The sequence below is a fragment of the Pan paniscus genome, chromosome 12 (genome assembly GCF_029289425.2).
Source record: "Pan paniscus chromosome 12, NHGRI_mPanPan1-v2.0_pri, whole genome shotgun sequence".
Classification (NCBI taxonomy): Eukaryota; Metazoa; Chordata; class Mammalia; order Primates; family Hominidae; genus Pan; species Pan paniscus.
In genome coordinates, this window is record NC_073261.2 from 119,460,072 (window position 1) to 119,479,707 (window position 19,636).

The window sequence follows — 19,636 nt, forward strand, 5'->3', positions numbered from 1 at the left end:
GAGCCTCCAGATGAAAACACAGCCCAGCTGACATCTTTTTAGCCTTGTGAGACCCTGAGTAGAGAACTCCCTTGGAAACTGGGAGATAAACATATTTAAAGGTACTACGTTTTTTCTAATTTGTTATACAGTAATAAACAACTAATATAATGTGCATCCTGGTCACCTGGGGATCTTCTGAAAATCCAGGTTCTGACTCGGTCTGAGGTGGGGCTGAGAGTCTACATTTACGACTAATTCTCAGGCAATGCTCATGCTTCTGGTCTAAAACCACATTTTTAGAAACGGTAGATAGATGCCTATTGCGATTCCTACCAACTCTTATATTACATACCAGCCAGAGAAGAAAATAACATGGGAATCAAATAAAATAATTTATCACCAGTTGCAAATATCTAAACTGACTTTCACAATTTCACTAAGAACTGAAAAATTATGTTGTAGAAGTTTAAACGCATATGGAAGTATTTCACAGAAGTCATTTTCAAGAGATACTTAATGCAGTGCAGGAGAAAGAAGACAAATGATGAAATAAATATTGTAAAGCGAAATAAAGGTAACTTCCCAGCTTTGCCTAAATATTACATATGCAAATGGTGTGTGTGTGTGTGTTGGAAAGGGGGGCTCCTGTGCAGGAATCCTTCTGTTTCATATACAAGCTGAGCATTTCCAGAGAACAGGAAAGTCCTCAGTAAACGAGTGATTCCCCCCACCCCATGTTACAACAGAAACCTAAAACATGCTCTCAGCATGGGGGTCACAGCCAGAGTTTTCCCTTCTGAAACACAGGACTGGGGACAGACTGCAAGAGTCCCTGGGGAGCCTGGGTGGATGCATGCATGGGTGAGGCTCAGAACACATTTTCTAAACCACATTGAGCTTCTCTCTTAAAATAATGACCCCTCGCTGCCTCTACAGAGCCCTGTTTCAGAAGAGGCACTAGGCAACACAATGATTCAGTGGAGAGAACCATCCTTGGAGGCCACAGGACAGCTCATATTCTGGCTTCATGGGTCACTAATTTTCATTGTGAGCAGGTGAACTTAACTGAGACTTAGGTTTTCTGATCTATAAAATGGGCACAAAATAATATTTATTTGTAGCACTTTTGTGAGGACTAGAAAATGAAAAGTGCTGGGGCTCCTCATGTTAGATGCTAGGCAGTGAGCTCCCAGGTGGAGTGAAGCACCACAGAAGAAAGGAAAAAGGTTTCTCATCATCTCAGCCTTTTCTCATGTTTGCCACGGCCAGCGTTTTGTTTTTTTTCTGGTTCAGAATCTAGGTGAGGTGATGCCAAGGTATAAACCACCTGCTTTCTGAGTGACACCACAGACTGTTAACTTATGAGTTCCTCTCTCCAGGGCACAGCTACAGAGGCAATAGGGCATTTTGGAGGTATTTGTGTTACTTCCAATTAGGCATTCTAATTAAGATGGACTAAGGGAGGAGTAATATGAGTGAGAATTGGGCATACCTGGGTGAGGGTGTCCTTGGGTTATTCTGAATACTGGGGGATTCATTGATACTCTTGGAAGTCAGCACCAAGCTCAGGAAGATCCCATGAGGCTGAAGCAGCCAGACCAGACCGGAGTGGAGCAGCCAGGGCAGAACATCTTCATCTGGGAGCCACACTCTTGGATTCAAGCGATTCTCCTGCCTCAGCCTCCCGAGTAGCTGGGATTACAGGCACCCACCGCCATGCCCAGCTAATTTTTGTATCTTTAGTAGAGATGAGGTTTCACCATGTTGGCCAGGCTGGTCTCAAACTCCTGATCTCAGGTCATCCACCCGCCTTGGCCTCCCAAAGTGCTGGGATTACAGGCGTGAGCCACTGCGCCCGCCCTCAACTGTCTTTTTACTGATACTTGTTACTTTCCACTCCACAGGCTGGGCATAGACCCCCATCTCCTCTTTGCTGCTCCTTTTGGCGGCTTCCTAACCTTATGTCCTGGCCTTCATCCTCTGCATCCAAGCTCCCCTACATGCAGCTACCGTGGCGTAGGCAAATCCCATATCTTATTGTGTCAGCACCAACCTTACCCTGAAATCCTCCAGCCTGGCTTAAACCTTAAAAAGTGCATCCCCTCTGTCCCTTACCGCTCTACCCCGTCCACCTGCTCCACCTCCAATCCCCTCACCCTACTGGAGCTCAGCTCTGCACTGAAGGTTTGTCAAGCTCTCTTGGGGTGTCTGCGGCTTTACTTGCATGGGTGTGTTTGTGTGGTGGCATTCCCTCCCAATCTGTGCTCTGAGCAACCCCCTGCTCTCTCCATCCCCGACCCCAATTCCGTCTCCTCCAGAAATTTGCTCTGACTTCTCCTGCGGGGGGTGGAGCTCCTCTCTGCTACCACCTGTGGAGTGTGATCATCACCTTCGGGCCTGCCGCACTGGACTGTGATGTCTCCGTGCATTTGCATTGGTCTGTGTGGTGTGGTACCAAGGCACTGATGAAGAAAAGGGAGGATCTAAACTTCAGTCCAAGCCCTGCCAGGAACTAGCTTCAAGACTGCACCCGAGGCATTCTGCCTCACTGAGCTTCTCCTTGTTTATAAATATAGACGGGGTCTGAGTGGTCCTGACAGCACTGGGATTCCAGCACTTCCTCCCTTGGGAGCTCCCCGTTCCCTTCGACATTCCCCTCCAATGCTGGTATACAGAGTCCTAAGTCTTCCCCACGGAGGCCAGTGAGGGAGCTAAGAATCTGCTCGTCTTTCAAAAGACTGTTGCTCTACATTCCCTTAAAGGTATATGAGAGAATTTATGCTACTGAAATATAGGCAATGGTGAAGAATTTGGATTTAACGACACAGGGAGCAGTAGCCTCTCAATGGTTTTTAACAGAAGCATCACAAGATGGAAACAGAGAATGCCCCAGGAACAGAATGGTGAGAAGGGAGGAGGCTGGGAGCAGAAGATACTTTAGGAGGCCCCAGGTGTGTCCACGAGAGACTGAAGAGGACCTACATTAGTCTGTTCTCACTCTGCTAATAAAGACATACCCAAGGCTGAGGCATTTATAAGGAAAAAAGGTTTAACTGACTCACAGTTCCACATGGCTGGGGAGGACCCACAATCATGGCAGAAGGTGAAGGAGGAGCAAAGTCATGTCTTACTTGGCGGCAGGCAAGAGAGCTTGCATCGGGGAACTCCCATTTATAAAACCATAAGATCTCCTGAGACTTATTCACTACCACGAGAACAATATGGGGAAACCACCACCATGGTTCAATTATCTCCACCTGGCGCCACCCTGGACGTGTGGGGATTGTTATAATTCAAGGTGAGATTTGGGTGGGGATACAGCCAAACCATATCAGGACCCGAACTGAGGACAGGGAACCAGCTCCTACTCAATCATGAATTCATCTCCTGGGAAAGGCAAACTGTTCTTCCTTCAAAGTAATGACCAGCTTCCAACGTGCAACCAAATGAAACTTGGTATTGAATGCATTTTTGACTGAAAAAGCCAGGGAGATTGTGCTTTTTCTTATGACTTTCATCACACATCCTGCCCCTGGCATTTCCAAAAGCCATTGCATTTGGACTGCTTTCCCTCGTAAGCCTGTGTTAGCCTCGCCTTCTGAGCTTCCCACAGTACACATTTTTTGCAGGTGCATTTGCTTGTATTTGCAAGACAGAAGCTCACTTTGTTGGAACTTTCTTTCCTAGGTCCCTCTTCATCGTCTGCATCTCCTAATTGGTGTTTGTAATAACTCCCAGTTTAGTATCATCTGCAAGTTTCATTAATATGTTGATTCCTCCTTTGTCATTAATAAAAACATTAAATTATTATTTAACATTCATTGTGCACCAACAATGTATTAAGAGTTGTGCAGAAATTAGAAAAAGATCCGCTCTGACTGCAACCTCATTTTCGTGTCTTTGAAATCTCAAATCGCTGAGCACAGTTGAATTTTTGTCCTCTTCATCCTTTGTGGATTCCAAGAGACTCGTTTTTCAGGATTTTGTATGCCAGGTGAAATCAGCAAACAAAATCTCCAGAGGTTTTCTCTCCTGAGTGTGAATGATGTTACCTAATCAGCCATTTCTCATTCATTGCTCTTACCATTGATCAATAATTTATATACAGCCAATTTCACCTCATTCCTGGACTTAGTTATTTTGGAAGCATCATTTGCTCATTCAAGCAACATTTGTTGAGCACTGACTGTGCTCAGCCACTATGCACAGTGTTTCTGAAAATGCAGTACCTTCATATCTCTGTTTCTCGTCCCTTACCCTCCTCTGCCTGGAAGGCCAGCCCATCCCCCCACAGCCCCCGCTGAAAACTATTTAGCCTTCAACCCTCAACTCAGAGGGATAGCTTTGCACAGGGAGCCTCCCCAGGCCCTGCCTTCCCTCCAGGTGCAGCCATTCATTCCTCCTCTGTGATCCTATAGGGCCCCACAAACCCTCTCATAGGAGAGTAATTGTCTACACTGTAAATCCCACCACATCCTGAGCCCCCAGGGGGGAGAAGGGACTAGGAGGCTTTGCATCTCTATCATTCTCAGTTGTCACGGGTTTCTGCAAAGTAGGTATCCAATGAAGAGCCTGTGGCACCCAAGACAGCTGTGTTTTAGCTGCTGTCTGTGCATTCATACTTGGCTTTAGGTGAAAGTGAATCTCTTCCAGAAGGTTGAGTAGACTTCACCAGCACTTACCTCTGCAGTTTTCAATGTCATTTTGGCTCTTGGATTAATTCTGTTTCAGATTGTGGAAATGTTAATTTCCAAGGTGATCGTTTCCTATGAAGTACTTTGCTGCCGAGGAAACATAGCTTAGAAAGGTCCCCATGCTGTGGTCACCCCCTAATTCCAAGCAACGTGGCCCCTACTGCAGCCTCCCTAACACCCTTTCTGCAGGGAGGCTCCTCTGGGCACTGTTGGCCCATCCTTGCCCTTCACGTGGCTTTGGGTGTCTTACTGAACCCTGCCTGGGTGTGTTCCTACTGGCTGTGGGGTTGGGCCGGGCCCCATGGTCTGCTCGTTGTTTGTTATAGGGCAAGACTCTTAATGATTCTAAGCCTTAATTTTCTTGCCTAAAGTGAAGAATTGTGATAATAATAGTTTACGTCCCAGGGTGATTTTGATAATTAGTTTCTCCTGTGAGCAACATGTTGATTCAGGAAGCGCAGTGTTTGTCCTGCGATGGGCACCATCTCCCACCTGATGCTTATCCCCTGGAAGGTCCTTGTGTATGCGATTATCTGAAGGTGGAGATGAGCCATGTTTTGCCTGTAATCTCTGAAATCATCTGAGATTGTACGGGTGTGCCTGAGAGCAGCTATTTCCCCCTCAGGATTTCCTGAGCTCATTTTTCTCATTCATCTTGCTGGCTTGAAAATAGACAGGACTGGGTTTCTTCTCCTGGGATGCGATCTTCAGATGCAGGATTTAAACTATCCCAGGAACAGAAAGGAAACCACCCCACATGGCTGAGACAGTCTCTGTGTGCCAGTCAGGGTAAATCAGGAAGAGGCCCAGGGAAGCCATGTGTGGTGGGAGGAACACTGGGTCCCCGCAGGGCAGACTTGGGTTCCCAGCTTCACCAGCCACTTATCCTTGGTGTCACTTGTGGCAAATGGGCCTCTCCAAGCCCCAGTGATATGAAGATAAGACTTGCAGCTTTGTGAGCATGAAACACAACCCATGGAAAGCAGCGAGCAAATGCCTGGCTCAGAAGAGGTTTTCAGCTCACAATAGGGATTTCTTCCAACTACAGTTGAGGCTTTTGCTTCTGGACTGTCTACACCTCCAGTTCAAGCATAAGGCTTTTTTGTAGCTGAACCATCCCAAGTGACTGGTTTGGCTGTGTCCCCACCAAAATCTCAACTTGAATTGTATATCTCAGAATTCCCACATGTTGTGAGAGGGACCCTGGGGAAGGTACTTGAATCACTGGGGCTGGTCTTTCCCGCGCTATTCTTGTGATAGTGAAGAAGTCTCACGAGATGTGATGGGTTTATCAGGGCTTTCTGCTTTTGCTTCTTCCTCATTTTTCTCTTGCCACTGTCATTTAAGAAGCCACCATGACTCTGAGGCCTCCCCCGCCATGTGGAACTGTAAGTCCAATTAAGCCTCTTTTTCTTCCCAGTCTCAGATGTCTTAATCAGCAGCATGAAAATGGACTAATACACTTCCCAAACTACAAATACACACATTCATACACACAGTCACACACATAGACACACATGCACACTCACACATGTACTTCATACAGGCTCTTGCACACACACACACCCAGCAACAGGAGTTTAATTCCTTTATCTGACAAGCATTCAGTAAGTCACCACTATGTGTCCAATAACAGCAGGCAAATATGAAAACCTATTTACAATGTTAATTTCTTAAACCCCTGGATAAAAGGAACATGGAGTCCAACTGTCAGAAGCTTTTGAAACGTTATTCCCTTTTGCATTTTGGGCTTTTCATAAAAGTTGTGATAAGCTGATAAATTCTGAGAAATGAGAAGAGACTACCCCTTGTTGGATCTTTCTTGTGCAGTAAAAAACACATCACGTGTACTCACGTTCTGAACGAATTCTGTTAAGTCAGTGAGAAAAAATAAGAATAAATAAAAATATATTTTAAAAAGACCCAGACAGTTGCCTAGGAGAACAAGTGAATGACTTTTGATACTGCAAATTCAGATTTTCCAATATGAAAATATTGACTCCATTTTTCTTTGCATTAACCACAGGCTGTAGCACAACCACTTCCTTGCACCCCTGGGTAGCATGAGCCATGATGTGAGCTGTTCGTTTCTCAGGTCCTACAAGGAAAACAGGAGGGAAGAGCGTCCTTCTGTGCTTGAAGCAGGAGTGCTGAGTGGGTACCCTTGTTGGGAGCCTCATCCACATTCACAGTGGAACTGCATGAGCAACTTAATATTTTATCACCAAAATGTACTCTATGTTTTACTTGTCATTTCCTCATTTATCCTCAGAAAAATCCTGTGCAAGACTTTTTATCCCAATGTTCAAACAGGAAACAGGTGCTCCCAGGCTGAGTCAAATGCATGGGAAGTCACCCTGCTGCGATGTGGCTCCAGCCTTCCCTGGCTATAGCAGCCACTGCAGCTCTCCACCCTGCTGCTCTGGGCCCCATTTGATGTTGGCTTCATCTGAAAATGCACATCCTGGGTGACTTTAGCTAGAGAAGAGCGAGTAGCCAACACCAGGTCATGGGCAGCAATTGCTGTTTTTAAATGGCTGAGTTGCTCACTGGTATAGACAGAGATGAGCTGAGCTGAGTAATGGACACTGTCTTGTGGTCGAGCCACATCAGCAGTTATATTCTCTCATGTACCTCCTGCAAACAAGTCAAGTTTAGAATACCTTCTAGATAAGCATATGCTATCAAAGTCTGTGCCATTCCCACCTTCTATGCCCTGTAATTTGGGTTCCTCTGAGAGTTGATAAGACTCTTTGCTGGCAAATTTCTTTTTCAATTTTTAGAAACAAATATATGTACCTAGGTAGACACAGAAATATGGATTTATTTTGCTTAACCATCACTGTTTTTTGGCAGTGTTTTCTGGGGGGCAATTCCTACATTCCAGGCCCGCTTGAAGAATTGATGTGCAACCCAGCATAGGGAAGAACTGCTTCTGGACTGCACCCGAGGCAGCACCACCGGCAACGGAGCCCCGCCACCTGCTGTACCCGTCCACCTTCTCTGGTTGACCTCCCTGGGGCCAGACAGCCCACTCAGAGTCCGTGCTCCCTCCTATGGAGGTGAGTTGTGTTTCCCACAAAAAGTGTTGAAGCCTAACCCCCAGAACCTGTGAACTTGACCTTATTTGTAAATAGGGTCTTTGCAGATGATCGAGTGAAGATGAGGTCATCGGGGTAGGCTCTAATCCAATATGACTTTGCCCTTAGATGAAGGAGCTGTGTCCACAGGCGTGCACACAGGGAGAACGCCGTGGGAACCTGCAGGCAGAGACTGGGGGTGCATCTACCAGCCAAGGAACACCCAGGACTGCCAGCAGTACCAGGAAGTTGCAGAGCAGCACGGGCATCCTCCTTACCGCTCTCAGAAGATTCCAGCCCTGCAGATACCTGAACCTTCAGTTTCCAACCTCCAGACCTGGAAGACAGTAAAGCTCTGTTGTTGTAACCCCCGGTGTGTGGTCCTTTGTGACAGCAGCCCTAGGACCCTAACTCACTCCTCCCACACAGTCTTTATCATGAAGGTCCAGTTCCTGAGTTCCGCACACTGTGCCCCCACAAGGTCAGACATTTGAGAAACTCTCCAACCCCGACACGCCAGTTGGACCAAACTCCGTGCGCTTGTTGAACTGGGCCCTTCCTTTGAACACACTTCTCAGTTTTGCTTGGCTAGTTCCTACTTGTCTACAAGAGCGAGCTCATACATGGCGTCCTCTGGACAGCTTTCCCTGACCTTCCGGCCTGGCCGAAGGGCTGTGCTGTGCCCGCAAAGCCTGCTGAGCGTGCGTCTACCATTGAACTTATTACACCTTCTTATGATAACTGACTGACTTATCTGTCAACCCCTTGAGACTAAGAGCTCCTTGAGGGCAGATACTGAGTCTTCAGTGCCCACTATGAATCACCAGTTAACAAATTCACTCCCTTAATGTGCACCTGTAGATATAAAGAATGGATTTAAAACTTAAACACAGGACAAGGAACCAGTTGCCTATTCCAGACTTCAGCATCATATGAACGCATGAGGTATAGATTCTCCTCCAAGCTGGAGTGAGGTGAATGAAAATCAAGGTGAACCACCACATCTTCAGCTCATTATTCTCTCTCCTACGAAATGAGAAGGATCCATATTTATTCCACTTTCTCCCCACCCCCAGCAGAAAAAGGATGCCTCCTGATTTTCATGCTGCAACTCATAAAATGTGACAGGTCTGTAAGGAACTTGTCTTTGCGGATGGAAGCAGAGTGCCCTGAGTGGGGATGAGATGCTTCCTGATGCTGCAGTACCGGTTTGGCACCACAAGAGGGAGCCAGGAATGGCTGGACGGGTTGATACACCCAACAAACCAAGTAATTTTGGCATCTAGGAGTTGAGAACATTCCTAAAACAGAAAATCTCAGGATACAAGAGCTGTTTTCCCAGTGATATAAGATCCCTCCCCTGCCTCACCCTTTCTCCCTCCACCCCCAGTTCCCACATTGAATATTTTCAATCTTCAATAGATTAAATATTGAAGACTGAAGATAGAATATTTTCCATCTTCAGGCCAGTAGTCAGATAAGCATCTACAAAAGACGGAGCCACGCGGGGTTTACAAAAGTCACCTGTATTCCAGCCAAAATAGCTTTAAAAAGGAATCCCTGCTAAAGGGGGGGACAAATTACGTAAGACACAATACATTTAAAATATGTATTGAAATTACAAATCAAACTTTTTCCATATGATTCCAGAGTACAAAACACAACATTAAAAGGCATTCAAACAGCTCTTTTATACATCACAGTGTTAGTGGCACAAAATGTACTGACATTTCAAAAACACAAATCAAATCCGTTTTGATTTTGTTTTACCACCACTTGTCAAATACATAACGTATACATGTGCATGACTCATTCATGCATATTTTTATACAAGATTAAAATACACCCATAGTAAAGTGAGCAAAGAAGGAAAGAAAGGGCAGGCATGGGGCATGTAGCTACCCCTCACTGAAGGCTCCGGAACTGTGGAAGACAGAATTGCACAAATCAAAGGAAGGGTGGAGACCCTGGGTTTTTTAAACATCAAGACGGCATGCTCTCCTAGTTGTGAAGCATTAGCAATTAGGTTTTAATGCAGGCCCCTTTGTTCCTTTTGGTGTTTTTGGTAATACCTGTCATAATCCCTTCATTTTGTTTATTTTCTTTTTTTTGAGACAGAGTCTCGCTCTGTCGCCCAGGCTGGAGTGCAGTGGCGCGATCTCGGCTCACTGCAAGCTCCGCCTCCCGGGTTCACGCCATTCTCCTGCCTCAGCCTCCCGAGTAGCTGGGACTACAGGCGCCCGCTACCACGCCCGGCTAATTTTTTGTATTTTTAGTAGAGACGGGGTTTCACTGTGTTAGCCAGGATGGTCTCGATCTCCTGACCTCGTGATCCGCCCGCCTCGGCCTCCCAAAGTGCTGGGATTACAGGCGTGAGCCACCGCGCCCGGCCCATTTTGTTTATTTTCATAAGGGCTTAGGTTAATTATCAGAAATAAACAAGCTTTGGTATTTTTTAAAGAGAACTTCATGAAGCTTTACACATGCAAAATGTTTTCCCTTGATGATCTCCTTGTGATTTTTATATATACACAGGTGTGCTCACTAATAAATGAGAATCTGAGACACACACACAAAGCCCATCCTGGATCCTTTCAATCCCCTAATTTTTAAAGACTACCAAGAAAAAAATGTTTTTTTAATTTGTAAAATGACTTCTAACTTTTGCAATACAAATGAAAACAATAAACTCATCTTGAAGTAATTTTTGCATCTCTGATAGTCCCTCCCACAGGTCCTGTGTTCTAATCAGGAACTGGCCTGTGCCCTAAACTGGTTTTATGGAATAATATGTTGTCAAGATCATTTGTTCCCCTTTAAGAAAATAGGCCGGGTGGGGTGGCTCAGGCCTGTAATTCCAGCACTTTGGGAAGCCGAGGTGGGCAGATCACCTGAGGTCAGGAGTTTTGAGACTAGCCTGGCCAACATGGTGAAACCCCGTCTCTACTGAAAATACAAAAATTAGCTGGGTGAGGTGGTGGGTGCCTGTAATCCCAGCTACTTGGGAGGCTGAGGCAGGAGAATCGCTTTTGAACCCGGGAGGCAGAGCTTGCAGTGAGCCGAGATCCTGTCATTGTACTCCAGCTTGGGGGACAAAAGCGAAACTCCATCTCAAAAAGAAAAAAAAAGAAAGAAAATGCCAGAGGTGGCAGATGTTGGTTCCTCTGTCCACAGCTACTCCTGTGAGTTGAGGAGGAAGAACTAATTTGGACAGTTATTCCTGCAATCTGATGCTTTATTTCAGATCCTAAGTCAGTCTCTGCTACGTGGACATCTATGGTGACTGCATCTTTGCAAGGTGCTGACCTCCTGTGAGGCTGCAAGCTCATCTGGCTAGGCTATGGACTACACAGCAGAGCCAGACTGAGAGGTCAGGCATTTCCAGCAAAACCTCCAAATGTGGTCAGTTACTCAAGGGCCTCAGAGAAGCCACAGGTCCACTGGGCTAAGGCCAGTCCTCACTGGCCACTCACCCTGGGCGGCAGTGCAGCAGCCATGGTTGTCTAAGGGCCTTCGCCCCTTACTCCCCAGGATTAAAGGCCTCTTAGTGAACACATGCCATGTGCTTCTGGGGCTTGCAGTGAACACCATCTGTAAGAGTGAATGCCATTTTTCAATGGAGACAAATTATGCCGCTTCACAGGAATAAGTCCGTCCACTCAATGCAGAACTCCCCAGGTTTTACTGGGGAATGATGGCAAGATCAAAGTCCAAACCTAGGGCCATCTGCCTGTGTGCTATTTCCGTTTTACATCAAGCAGGGTTCATACTGTATTCCCATCAAAGATAAGTCTGGCACTCCTTACTAAAACAGAAGGAAATGCGAGTTTATGTATCTCAGAGTGATCTTGCTGGTATTTATATAGGAAATGGACAATTTTAATTTTATATCTAGATCAAAATGAGGAAACTGAGGCATGCTTCATACAAAAAGTCAGAGCCAGTAGGTGCTAATTTGACTGCCCCTGGCTGGCCCCAGAATCTCTGTGGTCCCTATCTGGGTTGAACTACGTGCTTGTGAAACACATCAGAGGTGAAGGCACAAGGATGGCTGGGGCTACAGATGTGCATGACTGGGCCAGAGACTCTTCCAACAGAACAGCCTGTCCCTCTAGAAATAAGGTCATCTGAGCTCTAGCCCTGGGGATGCAGCCTTTCCAAAGGCTCTGACTCTCATCCTAAGGACGGGGGTGCTACTGTGTGGGCTCATGCGATGGGCAGCAGCAATTTCAGGCAGGAAGGATGAGCATGTGGTGGAGGCGTGTCCTGGGGGCCACTGGACACAGGGCCACAGGCCTCCCATGTGTGCTGGGCATGTTAAAGGGCAGTGGCTGGACAGCTGCATCCACATATCACAGGCTGAGGGCTCAAGCCCAGCCAATGACTCCGCGTGGAGTTGCCACTCACCTCCAGAAAAGCTATTCTAACAGTAGACACCATCACAGCACCACAAACGACAGAGAGCCACAGCCCAGGTTCCATCCAGAAAGGGAGTCGCAGGCATGTTCTTACTGAGTTACTAAACTTGCAATTACAAGGAGAGCTTTTTGAATGTAATTTTGACACACAGGGATTTTCTAAATGGCTTCGGGTTCATAAGGAAAATCAACATGACAGGTGAAGAGTGAGGTGACGCTGTTTCTTCTAACGAATTCAATGTTAGGAAATAAGAAATAAATTTCCAACCAGGGAAAGTAAACTAGGACCTGAGACTGATACTCAAATGCAGAAGTCAAACACACACAAAGCAACATTTTAAAAATGTGCTTGTGATGGGCAAATAACTGAGATAAAAGGATTTTGTTTTACTTCTTTATAGAATGTTTAACAAGATTTTTAAAATCCCACTGTAATATATCTACAATATTTGCCTGTTATTTTTAGAAGTTTTAAATTCAATGCAGTTTGCTTTGTAAAAGCACCTGTGGCTTTTAGAAGTAAATTCTCTTTAAAGAATACACTTTCTCCACTTTTCAAAGTCAATTGGTGGAGTAATGTGTGTGTGTCCTTATTAATCCCTGCATCCTGCTGCCATGGAAATGGTCACAGACAGCCCTGTAAAAGATCAAGTGGTAAAATCCCCACGTTAAAACGAAGTGAAATGGGAGGTTCTTTTCCCCAACAAGAGCAAAATGGTTAGCAACAGGACTTGGAACTGTGTAAGATATATGATTTCTCAAAATGACTAGAACATTTTAAAAATGTGAAAATCTGGCAGGCTGTTCCCTAGCCCCCAGAGTCCCCCAGCCTCTGCCAAGAGGCCCCTACGTCTGCGGATCAATGAGGCTGCTTTCTTCTTACTGTCTATCTGAAGACTGAGGCCAGAGGCCAGATGGCAGCAATTCGGAGGAGAACCATTGCTGAGCAAAGCAGTGGGATTGAATACAATAAAAAGCATTTTCTGCTACCTGGGAGAGAAGGGATGAGGCCCATGAGCTGAGCTGAATCACCAAAGAGAGAAAACAACAAAAGGCAAATCCAATGGAAATGAGATGTTCCTTTAAACACGTCAATATTATCAAGGAAATGCAACAATATAGGAAGCACATTTATAACAGTACACAGCTTACAGCGTTCAAAAAGTTATTACAGCAAGTTTCAAGAAAAACACAAAGAGTGCATAAGGCTTTCTAAATCTCCTGAAAAGTCGTTTAACTATCACTTCTTAAAATGCACATTTCAAGAAAGGCATAGGATGGTTTATATGCACCTTGTTGATTTTCACTACTCAGTTGGAAAAAAAATACCTTCTAAAAAGGATTTTACTAAATGCCATTAGTAATAAAAACAGTTGTCATAAACAGAGTGCTTCTCTCAAGCTGGAATAATCAGATTCTGTCTGAAGAGAGTGGCAGTCCTTAAAAGACTTCTCTGACAACATGGTGCCATCTAGAAGCCGAGGAGCAGAAAGTCTCTTAGGCCATCCCCAGACATGCCTAGTCTACCACAGAGAGAAAGCTGCCTGGTGCACTTCTCACAGCACCTCCCTGTCATCTGCAGAGATTGATCTGTGGGGATGTGCGCTACCCACACCTGCCTCCCCTCCCCACCACACCTGGGGCCTCAGCGAACGTTGTGACATAGGTCCCTGAAATCACGGCGTCCAGCCTGACACTGTGAAGCTCAATGGGGCACATAAGGCAAGAAAGATGTTTAGTGAAGGGGGGACGGTGGGGAGGGTTGGGGGAGAGCCACACTTCCCGGAGGCAGGGATGTGTTCCAGCATCGCGCTTCCTCTAGGTGGGTAACGGGTCGTCATCACCTTTACTGCACTTGCACTTGCAGCAAAGTACAAAGGGAGTGGCCAGGAGTAGGAAAGGTGAGGCCACCAAGAGCAGCAGCCCAAATCCTGCAAAAATGCCCACAACCTGGAAGAAAGAAACAAAGGGGTAGAGGTAAGGAGGGCTGGTCTGTAGGTTCCAGAGCTAAAGTGTAAACCACACAACCAGCTACCCATCCATCCATCTATCCATCCACCCAACCATCCATCTATCCATCCATCCAACCATCCATCTATCCATCCATCCATCTACCCATCTAGTCATCATCTACTCATTCATCCATTAACCATCATATATCTCTCTATCCATCCATCCACCTACCCATCCATCTATCCATCCATCCATCTACCCATCTAACCATCATCTACCCATTCATCCATTAACCATCATCCATCTCTCTATCCATCCATCCACCTACCCATCCATCTATCCATCCATCCATCTACCCATCTAACCATCATCTACCCATTCATCCATTAACCATCATCCATCTCTCTATCCATCCATCCACCTACCCATCCATCTATCCATCCATCCATCTACCCATCTAGTCATCATCTACCCATTCATCCATTAACCATCATCCATCTCTCCATCCATCCATCCACCCAACCATCCATCTATCCATCCATCCATCTACCCATCTAGTCATCATCTACCCATTCATCCATTAACCATCATACATCTCTCTATCCATCTATCCACCTACCCATCCATCTATCCATCCATCCATCTACCCATCTAACCATCATCTACCCATTCATCCATTAACCAACATACATCTCTCTATCCATCCATCCACCTACCCATCCATCTATCCATCCATCCATCTACCCATCTAACCATCATCTACCCATTCATCCATTAACCAACATACATCTCTCTATCCATCCATCCACCTACCCATTCATCTATCTACTCATCCACCCATCCATTTACCCATCCATCCAACCATCCACCCACCCATCAATACCTAGCCATCATCCACCCATCTATCCATCTAACCATCATCCATCTATCCATCCACTCTCATCCATCTATCCATCCATCCATCATCCATGCATCCATCCACCCATTCACCCATCCACTCACTCACCCACCCATCTCTTTATTCATCCACCTATCCACCCATCCACCCATCCATCCACCCATCTATCCATCTAACCATCATCCATCTGCCCATCAATTTACCAGTCTATACCCTTCCATTCATATACCCACCATCTGCCCACCCACCCACTCATCTGCCCACTATATATCCATCCACTGACTATACATTCTTCCCTTCATTTTTCCCTCATTCTTCTTTTCCACCTCTTCCTTTCCCTTCCTTCTCTCTCTCCACCTCTTCCTTTCCCTTCCTTCTCTCTCTCCACCCTTTTCCATCTAAACACCCAAACATCCATACATCTATATATCCTATTAACTAACAAGTTTCCTCTCAGCAGCCACCCTGACCCAGACACTGGACTTGACGCTGCAAATACAGAGGTGCATACATCTTGGCCCTCGAGGAACACCCTGTCTGGCAGAAAAAGACCAAGATCTAATCAACTGATAACAAGACATTCTACAGAAACTGCCATCAGGTTCCAGGGGTGCAGCCCCACACACCCCTGCCATGTGAGTGACAGACACCATTTGCTAGGGGAAAGGAGGGTTTCCAATGGCAGGTGGCTGAGATAATGGAGACAAGCAGGTTGTTACTACAGAAGAAAGACTGGAATAGTGCATTTCCGACGAGAAAACAGAAAAGACACAGGCATGGTGCATCAGAGAACGACCTGGCCCCCTGTCCTTCCTGGAGTCTAAAGCCCAATACTGACTGTTACGTATTTTGATTTTTGCTTGAAAACATGTTTATCCCTAGTTATGAGTAAAGGCCAAAAGAAATAAGCCTCAAATGCAGACATGCCATCATATGAGTCAGGCGGCATGGCTGGTCAAAGAGGCACAGAGCCTGCTTTCCAGCCGGCCTCGCCATTCGCAGAGTCCCAACCCAGGCAGGCAGCCTGCAGAAATGAGAGCGAGGACAGGGCTAGACCGCCACCTAGTGTTCGGTGTGGCCCGTAAATGCAAGCACCAGCACATGGTTCTCATTCCAACTCAGCCTTCACTTCTCCCTGGGTCTGTTTTCTCATCTATAAAATAAACAAATGAAGTAAAAGATCTTTATGGGCCATTATCAGCCCTAAAATATGAGACTCTACTAAAGCATCCCAGATGTGTGGAACAAAGTATACCTCGACTGAGATTTCTCCTGAAAATCAACACCAACACATGCACACGTACGTGCATACGTGTATAAATTAGATTGCATTTAATAAATTATGCCACATTGCATTTATACATTAGATTGTGCTAATGCTGGGAATCCATGCCTGCTGCCCAGCTGGCTACGTTCATTTGTCTGAACAACGTATCAACGGCGGAACTACCCAGTGTGAATTCAGGTTGTGCTTTACTGAAATCATGTGCACGCTGATATGCAGAATGCATAAAACATGCAGTAAGCTCCACCCTATTTGAAGGGAAATTTTGAGCAACCTCGACTACCTGGCACACAACTGTCAGTCTTGAAAGAGCCACACATTCTTTGCAGTCAAAATAATGCCAAAATCCTGGACCAAATGATCACATTCTTAGCCAATCACACACCATCTTTGCTTTTCACTCAGTCTGCCTCATCTCTTAATTTGCCTGCTGTTTGAGAAGTTGGGTTACCCAACGTATTGCCAATTGGTGACAGGCAGATGCAGGTATTGCCAATTACGCAGCCAGCAGTAAAAAATGAGACAGGAAGCAAATATCACAAAGCAAAAAGAACCACTGTGTGTGTGTGCTGTGGATGTGTGTCAGATACTTGATCACAGAAGGCAGAGGGATGGGTAAACAGTTTCAGGCTCCAGAGAGAATCTGTACAGCACAGCTTCGTTCGTACTGGCAAACCCTAAGATTTAAAGGAACAGTTACCCCTTCCCATGAAGTTTCTTAGATGTATGCTACTTAAAGCCAGAACACTCTTTCTGCAAACCATTCTAAGTTCCCATGCACAGCCCGGCACCTCTCATAATAAATGTCCGACCCAGGTTCATGGGACGAGCCAGTTGAAAAGAAACTGACAAGGTTCTGAATGGCTGCCTCCACAGAATTCTTATACAAACCACATTCAAGGGCTTGGAAAACTAAGCCAAAATCTGAGATCTGGTAAGGTGAATGGAACACTATTAATTCACTGAAACTAGGTAACTGAAGGTGGCACAGACAAGTTCAGAATCATAGTATCATATTTGATCCCTGGATTATAATCCAGTCTAATTTTCTCATTTCACAGATGCAAAATCTATACCCAAAAAGCTATTCCAGAGGTCCAATATTTGTTTAAAACAGACAGAGCTTAGCATCCTGGTGTAAGTACAAGAGATAGATCGTGCCTATTTCACTGATCTCAGTGAGAAATACCCTTAGAACAGTCACCACATGTGGCTTCCAGGACATAAGCATTTCTGGAAGGAGCACCTGGTCCTTCGGCTCAGTCTCTGAAACTATCACTGTGCACCCCTCCACGGATGCATGTGAATACAGAAGATCAGTAATCAGCTGGCTTTTGTAAATACCATCCTTTGGCTAAAAATGAGCTCTTTATCAAAGATGGACTGGGGTAAAGAAAGTTTCCTTTCACTTCTCAGAAGAGAAGGAAGAGCTGGTTTTGGGTAAGATTCTCCCTTGTCAGATGCTGATGTCCTAAGGAAGTAAGGTTACTCTAGTGAAAATGAAATGCTCCTCCACAGGATGGCTGATTTCTGGGATAGCGCTGGAAAAAGGCCGGCAAGCACTTCATGCAATCGTGTGCACAGCGAATGCACAGGAGGGCAGATGGACAGGGCACAGGTGCGGCTCACAGCACCCACACTCACTCCAGCAACCGCACAGTCAGTCCCACGTGAGACATCTGCCCACCCTGCGGTCTTGCATTCGCGGCCACTCTGCTGGTTTTCATGCTCATTTACTTCAACAGGAGACTCTGCTATACTGAATAAAAAATGTATCACTTGGGATGAAACAAACTGTACAATAACTTTATGCAACAAAGACAATTCTTCCTTTACAGCACTGTTTTCCGTTTGACAAGAGTGCCAGGTAAGATGCAAGTGGCATATAAAACCTCTGCTCCCTTAAAAAATAATGAAAGCAGCCTGCAATCTCAAAGAGACACGTTGGAATTCCCCCAAATCTCTTAGAATAATCTTACTGAGCTTCACATCTAAAGGAGGAAGAACTGGGGAGAAGGAACCTTTCAAAGTGACCCTGAAAGTTGGGAATCAAAGGACACTGAATTCAGGGCATGTTCTGAGTGCTCCTGAGGTTTGAGTGGAGCAAGCCCCTAGTGACAGAGAAATGTGTCCCCAGGGAGCCAATGAAACCTGACTCGGGCAAGAAGTTCTAACCCACAGCAGGGTCAGTGACAGAGGGTGGCCCAGCTGACCCATTTGTAGGATGGGAAAGCAATTTGGTGGGTCAAGATGAGGACTTTAGTAAACAGAGAAGAACAGAAAATGCAAGAGCACAGAGTGGGTAAGTTATGTCGATGTGGGTGTGCACAGGGATGTTTTATGGGTTACAAGGTACTACGCTGGTACATGTCTCCCTGTGGGCTACAGTCAAGTAAGATTCCAAAGACGCTGCTCAGCACGTGCTGTGGCCTGGGCTGTTTAGAGACACGTAACGGGAGAAGCAGGAGCTGGAGCAAAGCCTTAAAAATGGATGGGAGGGATATAGCTTGACAGGGAGAAGGAACAAAACAGGGCAAGAGAGAGACACAGGAGTGGGGAAGGCAGAACAGCAGGCCATCCTGAGCGGGCTCCTCTGAGGCCACAAGGCTGGCAGATTCTGCTTTGCAGAGATGAAGATGACAAGGGAGGCCAAATGTGGAGGACCAAGAGGCTCAGCAGAAGTTTTCAGGTTATGCCGTGTCTGAGCATTTTATTCTGCTGCTCTAAAACCTTCTCTGGCTCCCTAGTGCCATACAGACTTAAGTCTACAGCATGACACCACACCCTCTCCAAGTCCAATCACGACTCTGCCCCTAACTTCCCAACAGCTGCACTCCCGAAGGCTCCCCAGCCGGCCCCGCAGTGTCCCATTCTGTGCCTCCGCTCACACTGTCCTCTCCTCCTTGAAAGCACTTTCTGCAACATCCAGTATTTAGGACTTTTATGGTCTGATTTAGGTGCCACTCATTTCATACTATTTTTCTTGAATATTCCAGGTTGCTGAATTATCAAGAAATAATTCTTGGCTTCTAATGTCTCACCCTGCCTTGCGATCTTATGAGTTTCCCACAGCCTGGCAGGTGCACGTGCCACAAAGGCACCTGGTGCTACCGGGTGTCCTTCACAGCACTGCACTTGGGAGCACACTCAGTGCCGTAGCAGCCCGGAGGAAGGACAGGGCAGGGGAGATGCTGGAAGCCTGAAAATTAGGCAGGAGGTGGCAGAAGCGAGCTCTTTACACGGACTCGTTTCCAAAAGGCAGACAGAGATGAGTCCGAGCAAAGGTGGGGCTCCTAAGGAGGGTGGGCGTCCACTCAAACGGCTGC

General features: G+C 46.1%; 1 protein-coding gene across 9 annotated transcripts in view; it reads right to left on the reverse strand.

Annotated features, from left to right (window-relative positions):
* RNF144A (ring finger protein 144A) overlaps positions 1 to 19,636 on the reverse strand; it is a 324,797-nt gene that overhangs the window by 190,154 nt on the left and 115,007 nt on the right. The window contains exon 7 of one of the 9 annotated variants that reach the window (XM_034952550.2): positions 9,352 to 14,124. The exons of the other annotated variants lie outside the window; for them this stretch is intronic. Within the exon in view, the coding sequence (XP_034808441.1) occupies positions 13,993 to 14,124 (132 nt within the window). The 3' untranslated portion in view covers positions 9,352 to 13,992. Of the gene's footprint in view, positions 1 to 9,351; positions 14,125 to 19,636 lie in introns of those variants that run through there. 9 annotated transcript variants of the gene reach the window in all.